Source organism: Amphichorda felina (assembly GCF_050947745.1).
Source record: "Amphichorda felina strain 45539 chromosome Unknown scaffold_1, whole genome shotgun sequence".
NCBI classification, from domain to species: Eukaryota; Fungi; Ascomycota; class Sordariomycetes; order Hypocreales; family Bionectriaceae; genus Amphichorda; species Amphichorda felina.
Genome location: NW_028145049.1, coordinates 3,655,954 through 3,671,300, shown reverse-complemented (window position 1 = coordinate 3,671,300; position 15,347 = coordinate 3,655,954). Strand labels below are relative to the sequence as shown.

The following is a 15,347-nucleotide window of genomic DNA, read 5'->3' as shown; positions in this document are numbered from 1 at the left end:
GGCTCTTCCAAGGTCTTCTCCCCATCCGGATCGATATATTATAAGACGCCCCGATGAGCAGCTTCGGATTTGATGAGATAAATTCAGCTGGCCCAGTCTTGAGACCCTTTCCAACCTTACCGATGAGCTCATCGTGGGTTGCCTCGGCCAGAAAGACCATGGGATGGTGGTTGTTGGTTAAGATGGAATTAACGAATCCGACAAAGAGGGGGGGGGGGGGTTGGGGGGTTTGTTTCGCAAGGTCCGTAAGAGATATCTTGAAAGGAGTAGAATCCCGACTCATCACACCCCTGTGCGCGATTCCAGTGATTTCCACTGCAAGTAATGTTCGGCGCAGTCCGTCGAACAGTTCCTGGAGTGAGTAAGAACCCTTCGCAATGATCGGCGACTCGGATGCGTGACGTGCTGTCACTCCGCCAAAAGATGTCAGTGGAGATCACAAGGCTGCAATATTGTTAAATATTATCCAATTGGGCACCAAACCAAGAGCCACTGGGTCCAACTCGATCTCACTTCATGGAGCGAGATTCGGGCTCATATTGCACAATCAAGACATGTCCACAAATATGTCTTTTAAATCCGGGGAATAATTCCTATTGCGTACTTAGGTACGTACGTGCGGAGTACTATGTAATACTAGGCCTGGGCTCACAATCGGATATCGGAAATTGTTATCCACAGGGAAAATCGCCCTGGTATTCCGTAGGTATTAGCAGTAGTCTATCTACGGCCGTGGGGAAAGAAATAATAGAAAAATAAACCAAAGATTGACGCGAAACTCGTGCATGGAGTGTTTCTTGATGCTATTTGTGAACCTGCGAATTGCTTCCAAAGCGTCTTGCAGATCACGACCTGTCCCTCAAACCGCCTAACCCTCAGTCTAATATTTTTTTAGAACTCCGTGATATGCGCCGAGAATTAATCGATAAGGAAATACTAATAAATGAGCCAGCCGCACGGACTCTTGAATGGCTCAGTCATTGGCAAAGGCCTCGTTACGGGCCTGGACAATGTCGCCCTTGTCCGCAGCATTCTTGGCCGGGCGGTTGGCAATCAGCCGCTAAGAGGAAATGAGTTAGCATGCGCAAAGGAAACCCAGTAGCAACTCGCTCTAGAGCTAGACAGGAGTAACTCACCACAAGGTTCCGCAGAAGAATGGCAATGGTCACCTTGCCAACTGAAGGCACGTATATGGAAGCCTTCTCCTTGATGGCGGGGCCATCGAAGTTCCTGTGCGACGAAAAGTTGATGCACACGGCACCGTCCCGGATCAGCTCCGTAGGTACCTTGTAGTTCTCGGACGGGACGCCGGAGATGATGACATCGCTCTGGGGCAGGCACTGCTCGAGACCCCAGCCCTCCTTGTCCTCGACCTGGTGGCGGGGCTGCTTGATTCCCTGGCCACGGGTGAAGAGCTGGACGCCGGTGATGTCAACCGAGTAGACGGTGGCTCCATCGTTGGCGAGAAGGGCCGCTAGGGGGCGGCCGTTAACCTCAGATCGGTTGATGACGGTGATGGTCTTGCCAAAGAGCCGGTTGCCGGATGCGAGGATAGGGTTGTAAATTTGGAGGTGCTCGAGAATCTTGACGACAGCCAGAGGGGTGCAGGGGAGAATGGACTTCTTGTGGTTATCGGGGGGATCCAGGAACCGAATGTTGTGGTACATGTTGTGGAGGTGTTTGTGGCGCATACCCTCAACATCTTTGCTGAGGTCAACCGTCTCCTGGACGTACTTGTCATGGGTGGGGTTCTTGGGGAAGATGGGGTAGTAGACAATGATGCCGTCAACACCATCTTCATCATTGGCCTTCATGATCTCCTCCTCGAGGATTTCCTTGTCGACAGTGCGGAGGTCAAAATTGAAGCCACTTCACAAGTCTCAGCATATTTCACAAGAAGAGTATATGACGAACCAATGGTGGCAGTAGGTAGGTAGTCACTCACTTGTCCTCGCAAGTCTTCTTGGACCACTCAGCGTACTTCTCCGCATGGGGGTCGCCATTTGATAGGAAAGCAGCGAGCGTCGGCTGGCGGCTTCCAGTCTCTTGAATCTTGGCCAGCGTGTCGCGGACCTCAGTCAGCAGACCCTTAGCGATGGTGTCGGCGGTGATGACCTTGCAGGTCTTAGGGACGTCTTGTGACGCCATCTTGGGCCTGTGGCGGTAGATATTTGGCCTAGTCTCTAGGGTTAGAGTCATAGTCGCATTGGGGATCCAAAAGCTCAGTGACAACTCACGATGAGGTTGCAAAGAGGCAAGATGGGACCCTTGACCACCCCACTATGCGAGGTGTAAGTCTAACGGTACCCTAGAGATGCACGTCGGTCAAATGCTCGAGCGTGTCGGAGAGCAGGGACGGACCGGAATTGCCTTGAAGCCAGATCGCGACGAGATGGAACAGACCAAGGCGAGGCTACAGCGCATGCTATGGTGTGTCGAAAATAGGGAGAGTCATGAAGCGGCGTCCCACTTGATGACTGACGTCGAGCGACGCGAGGAAAAAAAAAAAGACTCAGCAGGGCCTTTCCTGTTCCGTGGATCGGCGAGGCTCTGCCCCTCTTACCCCTTACAGTTTAGCGCCGGGAACTCAAGAGCTTCTACGGAGTACCGACGGTTGCGATGCTTCAATTTCATCACTCAAGTTGTTCCTTCCTCTGCAGTTGCATGTTGTGAACTGCCACCCACCTTACCTAAGTACTAGGCAGGTTCAAACTTCCTATTGGGTCCTCTGGCGGCTTTTTGAGCGATGGAAGGCGCGACGACACGTCGATAGCTTCAACCTGGTGTCAGCCTCCAATGTGAACGTGGGCCTTTCAACGACTTCCGAAACCGTAATTCACCGGCTCTCATCGACGGTTATCGGGTTCATCGACAGGAAGCGCTCCTCTTGGATTTGATGGAGCTGCTTTTGAGAGACATGCGACTTCGATGCCGAGGGATCGTCGAGTTGTCTCCCGGGCGACTGGCTGCGTGGCCCCGTGGCTCATTCAATCGTCCTCTCATTGACCAAACGGCCTCTGCATCATGCCGCGGACCTGTTAAACGAGGCTCTCCATGCATTTTCCAGCCATGGCCGATTCTTTTTCGCGAAAGCCTTGGTGCGACAAATGTGTGTCGACGTGGTAGCTGCGCCTGGAATAGGCGGCTTGAACTCCTGAAGAGCCATCATCAGACATGGCAGCGTAATGATGTTGACGTGGACATGCAAAGAAGGCGAGCGAATTCTCGCATTCCGTCACACATGCAACGGTTCGAAAACACAGATGTTGGGTGATGGATGAGTTGTGACTAAGGTGAGAGCTCCTTTTCGCAGTTTGGCTTTCCCCCAACCTGCGATTTCGAACCCCCCACGCCTCCATTGGGTTGGGACGTGGGAGCGGAGAACTTCCCCGTTCCTGACCCTGAACCTGCGGCTTGGAGGCTGGAGCTTCTGATGCTGGGGGAGCTCGGGCTCAGGCTTTCAATCGGCGGAAGTCTCACAAGGCATTGAATTTGCGCTAGACATTGACTTTACCTGAACCCGCGAGGGTTCACCTAGCTCGCGGGCCGTTGTCTCGCGCCTTGTCCCATATCGCCTACGTCCTACCGTCTCGGCCGACCACGAGTATTATCAATGACCGGCCAACAACGGGCCTACGTCTCGGATACCTTTACGGCAGCAGAGTCCTGGGCGATACGGCATTGCATCATTTAACATTGAGCAGCCGCAGCTATCCCGCGGAGATCCTCTCAGAGATACCAGCAACCACTCATCAAGTCGTCCTCGAGCCTTATCTCTCCCGGGTGGGTCCCTCCAGGCCGTTGCGGCCGCATAGCGTTGTGATAAGGGGCCTCGCGTGAGTCGCATCCTGCCGGCCACCCACGCAAGATCGTGTGATACAGCGATAATACTGCCATTTCAGAAATCAAGGATGGCGTGTCCCTTTGATGCCATTGGCTCTCCCACCACCGGGAGTCTGGGAATGACCCTGTCGTGTAGCCGCACAAGTTGCAACCCATTGTCTACTCGGGAACTGGTCCACCATATCACTTATCTTGCCTCAACGCTACAAAGTTGGTTTACCATGGCTCGAGTTTTTCCTGGACAAAACTTTATCACACAGGTCTTGTGAAGAGACAAGTCCGCGGGGAAAGAAACTGATATTTCCAAGTGCCGATATTCGCGCTACCACGCTTCTCCTTGGCCCTCGAGCAACGACAACATCACGGAATGATGCAGAAGAAGCACGCTGCGTAATTGGTGAAATTAGTGCCAGGGAGCACAAACGCTCGCCCATTGTTTGTCTGCGAAGAGATTCGCCGGAAAGTTCGTATCGTAGTCAATTACGCTCACTCTGCCCAACTTCCTAGTAACAAGAGGGAAGACGGAGCTTCAAATTATCAACTGGGCTCTGGTGTATTTCGAGATTCTTCTTGTACTACTCCTATTTGCCCGTGGATCTCTCACTGGTCTCCCTTCTCAGGTATGTGGGATTACTACCTAGGTATCCGTAGTACCTAGCCGACCCAGGTTCGGGGCAGACTCTGAGGACCCGATAAACTACCTCCAAGTAGTATGATCCGGGGGATATGCAACCCATCATCGTTCAAGAAACGTCTTGCATCTTGGACCTTATCTGATTGGGTTTAGTGTAATTTTCCACCGGAGATGCTCGTCTCGACCAGTCGATCGACACTGAGAACAATACGTGGGTAGCCTTGGGCAATTACCATCTTATAAAGTAGGCGAAGAGTCGACATTGTTCCAACTCGACCGTGTGGAAATCTCAAAGAATAGAAAGTGGTTAAAAAGCTGTGTTCCTCAAAATTATTACAGTATTTTATTTGAATTCCACTTTGCGGGCAGAGCATAACCATGGGATTCGACATCACTGTCCTGTGGAGGGCCCCCAACGTCAATCCCATCAACAAGAAAGCTAGGAGTGTCCCTGTGCTCAACCCATTCAACCTCTATGGCAGGGCCTTCTTCTTCTCATGGATGGGCTTCATGCTAGCCTTCTGGGCCTGGTTAGTCTTTCCAGTGGAGGTAGCTTGGCCAACTTGAAAACTGACAGCCAGCGCCACAGGTACACATTTCCTCCACTCCTGACTGAGACCATCAGCAAGGACCTTGGCCTCACAGCCACTCAAGTTGCCAACTCCAACATTGTATCTCTCACGTCCACATTCTTCCTGCGGTTTGTCGCAGGACCCCTATGCGACCAGTTTGGGGCGCGCAACGTCTTCGCCTTCCTCATCCTCCTAGGCTGCCTCCCCATCGGCCTTGCGCCCCTGGTTAAGGATGCCACCGGCCTCTACGTCTCGCGTTTCTTCATTGGCATCCTGGGGGCCACGTTTGTCCCCTGCCAAGTATGGTGCACGGGATTCTTCGACAAGAACATAGTTGGCACAGCCAATGCTTTTGCAGGCGGCTGGGGAAATGCTGGTATGTCTACTCATCCTCTTCATCGCCAGGTCCACAGATATATACTAACATTGTCTAACAGGTGGCGGCTTGACCTATGTCATCATGCCGGCCGTCTTTGACTCTCTTGTGGCTAACCAGGGCATGAGCCCGCACAAGGCCTGGAGAGTCACCTTCATCGTGCCGCTCGTCTGCCTCATCGCCTGCGGCGTCGGGATGATCTTGCTCTGCCCGGAGACGCCCGTGGGTAGGTGGAACGAGCGCGCACAGCGCATCCAGGAGAACCTCGAGGCGCACGGCCTGTCCGGCGTCGCAGTCGTCGACGTGCCCGGCTCCGTCGCCGACCGAGCCCCCTCGCCCTCTCCCTCCCCCACAGACGAGGAAAAGGCCGAAGACGGCTCGGAAAAGAACCTCGATGTGTTGGACAAGGAGGGCGCTATCAGCCGGACTGAGGCCCTGGAGACGGCGCAGGGCGAGACGGTCGTCAAGCCCACGCTCAAGGAGGCCATGCCCGTGCTCTTCTCGCTGCAGACCCTCTTCCACGTGGCCACCTACGCCTGCTCCTTTGGCGGCGAGCTCGCCATCAACGCCATCCTGAGCGCCTACTACAAGAAGAACTTCCCGCACCTGGGCCAGACCAAGGCCGGCAACTATGCCTCCATCTTTGGCTTCCTCAACTTTGTCACGCGCCCGCTGGGCGGCATCGTCGCCGATGTGCTGTACACGCGCTTCGGGCGCAACCTGTGGCTCAAGAAGGGCTGGATCACGGCGTGCGGGCTCATGACGGGCACGCTGCTCATCGTCATCGGGCAGGTCGACCCGTCCGAGGCCAAGGGGTCGAGCATCAGCGTCATGGTCGGGCTCATCTCGCTCATGGCCATCTTCCACGAGGCGGGCAACGGGGCCAACTTTGCCCTCGTGCCGCACGTGCACCCCTTTGCCAACGGGATCCTGTCCGGCACCACGGGAGGCGGGGGCAACTTTGGCGGCGTCGTCTTCGCTGTCATCTTCCGGTTTATGAACGACGGCAAGGACTACGCCATGGGCATGTGGGTGATTGGCATCATCCAGATTGTGCTGAATCTGGCTGTGTGCTGGATCCCGCCGATTCCTAAGGGGCAGGTCGGTGGTCATTAAGGGATGGGACGGGGGAAATTGGGTTGTTGGAGAAGAGTGCAGGGAGTCACGGCACTGGTTGGATCGGCGTTTGGGGCACGGGACACGATAACAAAATGCACGGAAGGTCACTACACACATAGAATAATTCACAGAATTTGTTTATTACTATTTTCATAGATATCCCCGATGATCATGATGATCGCGATTCAATTGAAATGCGTGCCTGACGGTCGCCACTCGCCGCAATGGCCGCCCCGGGCCGGGCCGTGGCGGGGACAACCGGGATTTAAATTTGAGTGAAGCTACTCGAGCTGTTCGAGTAATAGAAGCTGTATTTGGCCACCACAAGCCAAAGGTCTTGATTGATTGGACACAACGGGGATCTGAATTGTCGGCTGTTCCAAGATCCGTAATTCGGAACGATGACTTTTTGAGCTAGCGATGTGTGTGACCTTTGTCTCCGACTGATGATTACGCCTTTATCTCCAAGGTCTTCAGCTACGGCTGCCGTAAGCCGTGCCTTTTATAACTAGGCCGGGGTCACGTGGACATCCCCTTGGTTGCCCTTGGGAGGCGGGCACGAGTATAAGTATATTTAGGTGTTTCCTTGAAATTGATAATATTTTAGGAGGCGTAAGGAACGTAAGCTATCCCATTCCGGGGTTCATTCGCCCGTCAGCCCGGGCCGGGGGTTAGGGATCGGCTTGCCAACGGGCCCGGCCACGCCGAGGAACGATGAACCTTGAAGTCTCAACTTGAAACTCTCGGGGCTTGCTTTTCGTTGGACTTCGTGCACAAGGCCCACTCTGTTTCACCTTACAAGTGAAGGGCTAAGATATGATACATCATAGATCCCCAAGACATACATATGGACACGAGGCTGGGGTGGATACTTACGCAGCGGGAGCGGCGTTGGAAAAGAAAAAAAAGCAACACGAGTTTCAACGTCTTATTACTGACGACAAATGATCATTATTAACAGGCCAAATATATTCGTAACAAGCAGGAGCAGACGTCTCCCGTTGGTGGCATCGATAGCAGCCGAGCTCCAAGGAGCCACAGGTCGCGGATATTATGGACAGTCAGAAAAGCCAAGAGTACGGGAAGGTAGCCTCCCCCCCCTTTCCAAATAGACCCTATGTGCAAGCCATCCTCTGTAAAATGCAAGAGATGCAAGTCACGCCGTGAATTTCAAAAAAAAGAAAAAAAAAGTTGATCAACTCGCCTCCCGAGCTCCTTACAGGGCAAGGTAGGCCATGGCCAGACCGCCGATGAGGGCGACGGGGCCGGCAGCGAGATGGGCGGCAGCGCCAGGAGTCGTGCTGGGAATGGGCTCGGGGGCCGGGGCGCTAGGCTCAGGCTCGCTGGCGCTGGTGGTCTGGGGAGGAGGGACGGCAGAGGTGCTGACGACGAAGGTGGTGGAGGAGAAGGCGGTGGAGGTGGCCTCCTCCTCGGTGGACGAGGGAGTCGGCGTCGGGGTGTAGGTCGAGGTGGGGGGCGCAGAGGTGCTCGAGGAGGTGCTCGAGGTGCTCGTGGGTTCCACGGACGTCAGGCTGACCGTCTTGGTGCCGGTGGCGGTGCTCACGGTGACGGTAGGCTTGCCCTCGCCCTCGCCGCCCTCGATCTTGAAGGGGAGCGAGTACTGGAAGACGGCGGTGTCGCTCTCGAGGATGAACTTGAGGCCGTAGGTAGCATCGGCGCCGAGGTCAGAGGCGACCTCCCACTCGTAGGCCTCGTCGGAGTTGGGAATGCCAGCTGCATACAGGTTAGCTCGGAGAAACTACAATGATAACGACGCGTGCGCGACGGGGCACTGACTGGCAACCTCGCTGATGGTCTCGAGAGACTTGTCGTCGGGGCCACCGATCAGCTCGATGGTGATGGTGCCGTCCTTGTACGGGGCCGGGGCGGACCAGGTAACCTCGTAGGTCTTGCCGGCGGGAACAACCTCGCCCTTCCCGGGGGTGTAGATGGGGTCGAAGTCGGGAGTCTGCGCGAAGGCCGAGGTCGCGATGGCCAGGATGGCCGTAGCAGAAGCGTAGAAGCGCATGTTGGATGGAGTTTGGCTAGGCGGGAGGGAAAATAACCAGCGAGGTCGTCCGAAAGAGCAGAGAGCGGCGGAGTTAGCTTATGAAATGAGCGTGGGAGGCTGAATGCCTGGATATAGAGAGCGACTGTGGCGACCGGCTGGGATGTGGTTGGTGGTGTGGAAGAGAAGAAGAAGAAGAGGAGAGGAGTCGCGAGAAGAGGGACTGACAGGACGGCGAGTGGGTCGACAGGGCCGATGGTCGAGAGAGTCAAAAGGATCGGGCATTTCCAATACAGGCAACGGCAGGCTGACCACCAACACCGGGTTACACTGGAAGCTACCAGGCTTGGCCAATTCGACCCCAATTAGAACAGGATCCAGGGCACCCAGCGTGCGTTGACAGGACTCTCGGCCCACGGGAGCCCCGCCGACGGGCGGTGTGTGTTGGACCATTGGCCCTGTTAACAGGCCCGATGAGGCCGTCCACACTGCCACTCGACAGGTCGATGCAGCGCAGATGGTGCGGTCACTGCTGGTCAGTGCCACAGTGCCCAGGTGGTCACTGCTTGTCGCTGGCAGGTGCGGAGCGTGCGAAGCTGTGGAGCCCCTGTCAGGGGAAGCAGCTAATTAACTGGTGCGATGCTGTCATTGGCACGCTCGCCATGCGCATCCAATAGGCGTCCAATAGAAATCCAATAGCGCCGCGTTTAGTGGCGCAGACGTCGCATCCACACACACCTGGAACCCCAGCACTGTCCAAGCTTCGTCCCAGCACCTTGGTGGTCCTGGCATCTAGGGCAGAGTTGGCTCCAGGGCCAGAGCCCAGAATCCCAGCGGAAGAAAGACATTGCGTTCGCCATTGTTGCGCCATTGCTGATTCATCTTTCGCACCGATCGCAAGATCTAGAGCATCATCGAGTTTGTGCCCTTGTGGCGCGTCCACACCATTCCGTGCAACACGTTTCTCCAATTCCACCGACGCCACGGATCGTCAGGAACGCCTTCTGTATTTGAGCGTGCCATGTTGGCTGACTTGCTCCCGTTCTTACTTCATTCGCTGCGAGCCTGTTGGCCATCTGTGTGGCCGAACCGCGACCAACATGATCAAGGCACAGTCCAGTGGTCCACTGAGCTGAGGAATCTGCTAAGAGGCGTTACCAGGCAGCAGTTCATCCACACCAGGCGCACGGGCCGGTATTAAACGGTTCCGGGCGCCTGTGAGGCAATGTCTTTACTTTTCCTCGGCCAGACTGGTCGCCCGACGCCGGTAATATCATACTCTTGGCAACGCAGTGACTTGACAATGCAATGTTGGCCGGAGAGGGAGAAAGAAAAAAAAAATCTGCCTTGGCCCCCAAGCATCTGGAACATGTAGCCAAGGCTCTCCGCCTTCGGTCTCCAACTCATTACCCAACTGCTTGTGACTCCCCGCCGCGATAACTGGTCTATAATACTGAGGTTAACGCCATCTTTGAGGCACTTTCCGCATGTCCGTCACCGCTGTGCCGCATGTGCCGTCTAATCCCCATCAAAGCCCTGTCAAGTTTTGAGGGCTGAGTTGCTGGGAGGGGTGCACACCTCAGTAATTGGATGGTTTGTGACCCTGTGACTTGGTACTAGCCTACAAGGTAGAAAACAATAGCCGGCAGAACTATTATTGGTGCTCTCAAGGTGACAAGGCAGGTGGGAGGAGCCTAAGTTTATCCAGTCGCCGACCGGGTCCAAAGGTACAGCTTGACATTCAGCCCTATCGGCTATAGAGTACTATCTATACCACCTTCCCTTGCGCACTTCGCACTCTGGTGCTAGCACAATGCGTATGTGGCGCTGCAAATACTACTCTCCGATGGTATCTTGCTTGGCTGCTGTCCACACCAGATGGCAAACTGTAGGGCTGAACTGGGGTTGCGATTCACAGCCCCAAACCGTCATGTATGGATGCCCAAGTACCTACGGATACACGTAACCCATGGCATGGGTCTGAAGCTGGCCAGTCTACCCATTTTCGTACATAGTACGGATACCTAGTACCGAACCCACGTAAACCTACATACATAGTAGGAGACGAGCCAGCATCCGTCCTCCAAGATGATCGGTCAGTAGTGTGGCAGTGCGGGCAACCCGGTGTCTTCCCCACTATCGAAATCGAATGGTAGGGCCGTGGCAGATCTAAAAATGAGCGGAGTACTGGGCAGTTGAGAGGCGGAGACTGGGGTTGGAGGAGAAAAGTGAAGACAACGTTAATTTTGGAGATGCTCAGAGAAATGGGCCATGGCAGGATTGCCCTCGAACCTACCTGCCTAGGTATTCTAGAGCTCCAGCTCCAAGTCCTAATTCGGAAGTCTCGCCCCATGAATACCAACGCCATGGTCCAGAAATCCGGGCAAGTGGGTTCCTCGATTTTAGCTCCAAGTTCCACAGATCTCAGGAACGCCTGGGAAGCCTGACCAATCATAATCGACTTCCCTTTATCCTTCCAGACCCACATTGAGTTTTCCGCAAGCTTCGAACACAAGCTGCCTTCACTGTTTGCTGGAAAGCATCATTCACAGACCCGAAGCCTACCCCGCCATGACCTCCGACCCAGAAAACCACGACGACACTCCTCCACAGAAGCGACGGAAGACCGACAGCGTTTCCCCACAGCGCCATGGCTCCCGCGACGACAATGAGGATGCTAGAGAGGAGTCGCGACGCGACGGCCGACCATTGAGCAGGACGCCCAGCGAAAGGGGATCAAGACGGCGATACTACTCGCGCAGTGAAGGCTCGTCAAGTTCACGCTCGAGATCACGGTCGCGAAGGCGGTCTCGATCCCCCTCGCGGTACGATTCTCCGTCCCGGTCGCGCTCGCGGTCGCGCTCAGTCAGCCCGCGCACCCGCCCTCGACCCCATTCCCGCTCGAGATCGCAGTCATTCGAACGCTCACAATCGGAATACCTCTCCTCACGACAGGCAGAACCCACACCGCCGCGAGAACTCCTCAAGCCGAACTACCGAGCCCGTCTCATCCTGCGCGGCCACCAAGGCGCCGTCTCGCAGGTCCGCATCTCCCCCAACGGCCGCTTCATCGCATCGGCGTCTGCCGATGGAACCATCAAGATCTGGGACGCTGCCACTGGCAGCCACATGGATACTCTTGTCGGTCACATGGCGGGCGTCAGCTGTGTCGCCTGGAGTCCTGATAGCAACACCCTGGCGAGCGGCTCCGACGACAAGTCGATCCGGTTCTGGGACAGGGTGACTGGTCGCCCAAAGACGACTACAAGAAAGTCCATGGTCGGCCAGGAAATGGCGCCGCTGCGGGGCCACCACAACTACATTCATTGCCTCGCCTTCTCTCCCAAGGGCAACATCTTGGCCAGTGGATCATACGACGAGGCTGTCTTTTTATGGGACGTCAGGGCTGGGAGACTGATGAGGAGTTTGCCTGCTCACAGCGACCCTGTGGCCGGGATTGACTTCTGCTCCGACGGGACGCTGGTAGTGAGCTGCTCCACGGATGGGCTGATGTGAGTAGTAGTCTTAAATAATCTCTGCTCAACAATTAGCGTACTGACATCTAGTAGTCGAGTCTGGGATGCACAGACAGGACAATGCCTAAGGACACTAGTCCACGAGGATAACCCTGCTGTCACCAACGTTCGATTCTCGCCCAACGGTCGTTTTGTGCTTGCGTCCAACCTGGACAACTGCATCCGCCTATGGGACTACGTTTCTGGAAGCGTCAAGAAAACCTACCAGGGGCATCGCAACGAGAAGTTTGCCGTAGGTGGCTGCTTTGGGGTGCTGGACGGCGAGGCCTTCATAGCTTCGGCAAGCGAGGATGGAGAGATTGTTCTGTGGGATGTCAAGAGCAAGGAAATCATCCAGCGAATACCAGGGCACAAGGGTGTCTGCTTCTGGGTGGACGTTCACGGGGATACAATGGTGAGCGCTGGACAGGATCAGACAATCAGGGTTTACAGGCATATCAGAGATGCCGCAGAGGTCAACGGGAAGGTCGAGGCCACCAATGGTGACGGGGTCGGCCTTCACGAGGAGCTGCCCATTCGCCAGGACGATGTCAAGATGGAGGATGCTTAGTGTCAGCGGCAGATCAATCAGCGACATGAGACAATGCGATATGATAACTACGAACGATTAACTTTTTCTTTATTGCTCCGATCTTGGCGAAACCCACGCTACCTACGAGATGATGTAGCGTGTCGTTGATTGCATCGGGAAGCTAGCTTTGGCCCCTTTATGTCTCTGCTGCTTGGTCGTACTGTCCCAAACGCCGACTTCATGCCACAATAAACGAAGCTTCCAAAAACCTTTTCGAAGGACCTGGCCTCAAACTATTAGGCGAGACATCCATTCCCAGTATGGAATGGGTGGGTGACACTGGTAAAGGCCCGGGTATCGTGCTCAGTGACAGAATACCCGAGCCTTCTCTAGGACCATTTGTCTGTTGTATTCCCGGCCATCGGCATTCCCACGCTTCAAGAGAGCAGGCGAAACGTAGAAAGCCACCTTCATATCCTGGGATGGGGCATCCTCGCAAGCCACCACTTCCATGCGGCTGTCATCCATCTGCATACTGCCTTCGCTGTCTTTCGCATTCCAGCAGATGTCGAAGACAGCCTTCGATGTCCCGAGCATCGCGTCGATTGTATGATCTCGCGCAAGTCTTCTTTGAGTTCTTGAAGCTGGGCTTCCCTGAACGGATCCAGATTATCTGCTTCCCTACGAACGAGGAGCGCAGTAGTTTGCTCGGATGAGTGCTGGCTAATCAAACCCCAGCCTTCGGAAAGCCATTGTTTGATCCGCCCACGGTGCTCGAAATCACGACTTGCTTCATCTAAGACAGCGGGTTAGCGTTAGGGGTTTGATAAGTGAGGATTAGCTTTAAGCCTTAGCTCATGACTGACTGTTCAATCTCCATTTCATGGTCTTGAAGGATAGTCCTGCTTCTTCTCCCCAGACGCGGCCCAGACTCGCGAAGACTTGTTGATCTAACATCCGCCATAGATATCCTTCCACAAGGATGCACCTACTATTTTCGTCGTCCATCAAGGTGCCGAAATACTTGTAGACGAGTTGGAATCTTGAGAGAGCCTCGTCCTTTAGATACGTAGGCTGGGCCTCTGCAAGGTTAGCAGCCAAGTTACGAACGCCGTACACAATCTGACCCCAGACATCAATTTCCTCAAAAACATTCCATCTCTGGGTGAGTCGAATAGGAAGAGGAAGACTTGTGATTCCTAAGAGTCTGAGTTCAAGGACGGCTGATGTCAAGCAGCTCCGGAGTACGACCTGTTCGACGGGCTTCGACCATGTAGGATAAGAAGACCATACACTGACCATGAATTTAGCCAGACCTTGCAACAAAGTGGCATGCGAGATAAGAAGTTGGAAGCGTAAGAAACAAGGATTGAGGGCCAGAGTGAAAAACGGGTGAGGGAAGTCGCAAGCCTATGAGATTCGACCTTCCACCTGGAAATTTCTAGTACCAAGTATCACCACAGTGTCTACTTAGGTGAGGGCCACGATCAAGGACATGTCCAAGCGTTCCACGATCAAGGTTGACGACACTATAATTATATGCGACGCAGGAGGTGGCACGGTTGTAAGTGAATCACATTTTTATCGTGATGCCAATCTTGGATTTAGATACTTACTACCAACCCCGTCTAAGGATCTTATCAGCTACGAGATTGTTTCAGTCCAGCCATTTGCAATCAAAGAGTGCGTTAAAGGCGAAGGTGAGCTAGCTTTTCGCCATACAGTCTTGTTGGGAACCCCCATTCTGATTCTAGTCAAGGCGATCTATGCGGTGGGCTCTTCTTGGACGAAGCATTCCTGGAGCTTATCAAACGGAAGCTGCCATACGGAGCTTGGCAGAGCGTCACCAATGCAGAGCAAAAGAAATTTCTCAACAACAACTGGGAGAGTGGTATCAAGCCCCAATTTCAAAACCAACAGAGAACTTGGCTGGTGGATCTTCCTGAGAGCTGTCAGGCTGAACAAAAGCCTAACGGGACACCAGCATTCCGGGGGACCAAACGCTCTCAGTCCTTGAAACTAACCTCGTAGGTAAAGATTTCTTTGAATTTCAGCTCAAAATACTGACTTTAGCCCTGGAAGATCTGAAATACTTGGCGTTTTTGACGCCATCACCTCCAGAATCGAGACAGTGGTGCAGAACCAGGCTGATGAGATTCTGGGTAAGTACGACAAGAAGCCAAAGGTAGGTCCCTTGACGCCCGAAAATGAGGCCACATCTGCTGACTGCGCACTAGTATGTCATACTCGTTGGAGGATTTGGGCGGAGTCGCTACCTTTTTGGCCGTGTCCGCGACGTGGCCAAGTTGTACGGGGCCGAGGTTTTGCAATCCCAAGGTAGTAAACCGTGAGTTGCTCCTGTCTACACTGCCTGTTGTTGATGTCAGATTCGCCACTGACTCGGGACACAGATGGACTGCAATCTGCAGAGGAGCTGTGATTGGGGGTCTGACATCTCATGACCTGTCTCGGAGCCTGGGAGTCAAAGTCGAAGCTCGCATCGCCCGTGCGAGTTATGGTATTATTATCAACGATTACTGGGATGCTAAAACACATTCTGCCAAAATCAACAAATTCTGGTGCACGGACCGGCAGAAATGGATGGTAAAAAATCGAATGCGATGGTTCTTGAAGCAGGTATGTTGGCGCATGGTGCTTCCCGTGGCGTGAAAGCTGACTATTGCACAAGGGAGAGGACATCCGCGAACACACCCCGGTCCGTCACGACTTTTGTCGTCTGTTCGACAG

General features: G+C 54.3%; 4 protein-coding genes across 4 annotated transcripts; 2 read left to right on the top strand and 2 right to left on the bottom strand.

Moving 5' to 3' along the window:
- Positions 1-973: 973 nt before the first annotated feature.
- mtd1 (methylenetetrahydrofolate dehydrogenase (NAD(+))) lies at positions 974-2,148 on the bottom strand (the record flags this gene model as incomplete). The annotated part of the gene is made up of 3 exons (XM_083190687.1): positions 974-1,060; positions 1,137-1,869; positions 1,946-2,148. The coding sequence occupies 3 exons, from the start codon at positions 2,146-2,148 to the stop codon at positions 974-976; spliced, it is 1,023 nt and encodes a 340-aa protein (XP_083054546.1).
- Positions 2,149-4,855: 2,707 nt separating this feature from the next.
- On the top strand, positions 4,856-6,541 carry ACO1O0_001196 (major facilitator superfamily domain-containing protein; the record flags this gene model as incomplete). Its single annotated transcript, XM_083190686.1, has 3 exons — positions 4,856-5,007; positions 5,067-5,425; positions 5,487-6,541. The coding sequence occupies 3 exons, from the start codon at positions 4,856-4,858 to the stop codon at positions 6,539-6,541; spliced, it is 1,566 nt and encodes a 521-aa protein (XP_083054545.1).
- Positions 6,542-7,760: 1,219 nt separating this feature from the next.
- On the bottom strand, positions 7,761-8,573 carry ACO1O0_001195 (Ser-Thr-rich glycosyl-phosphatidyl-inositol-anchored membrane family-domain-containing protein; the record flags this gene model as incomplete). The annotated part of the gene is made up of 2 exons (XM_083190685.1): positions 7,761-8,278; positions 8,342-8,573. 2 exons carry the CDS (start codon positions 8,571-8,573, stop codon positions 7,761-7,763), a joined length of 750 nt encoding a protein of 249 aa, XP_083054544.1.
- A 2,550-nt stretch (positions 8,574-11,123) lies between these two features.
- Positions 11,124-12,638, top strand: SWD3 (WD40-repeat-containing domain protein; the record flags this gene model as incomplete). Its single annotated transcript, XM_083190684.1, has 2 exons — positions 11,124-12,064; positions 12,122-12,638. The coding sequence occupies 2 exons, from the start codon at positions 11,124-11,126 to the stop codon at positions 12,636-12,638; spliced, it is 1,458 nt and encodes a 485-aa protein (XP_083054543.1).
- Between the last annotated feature and the right edge of the window lie 2,709 nt (positions 12,639-15,347).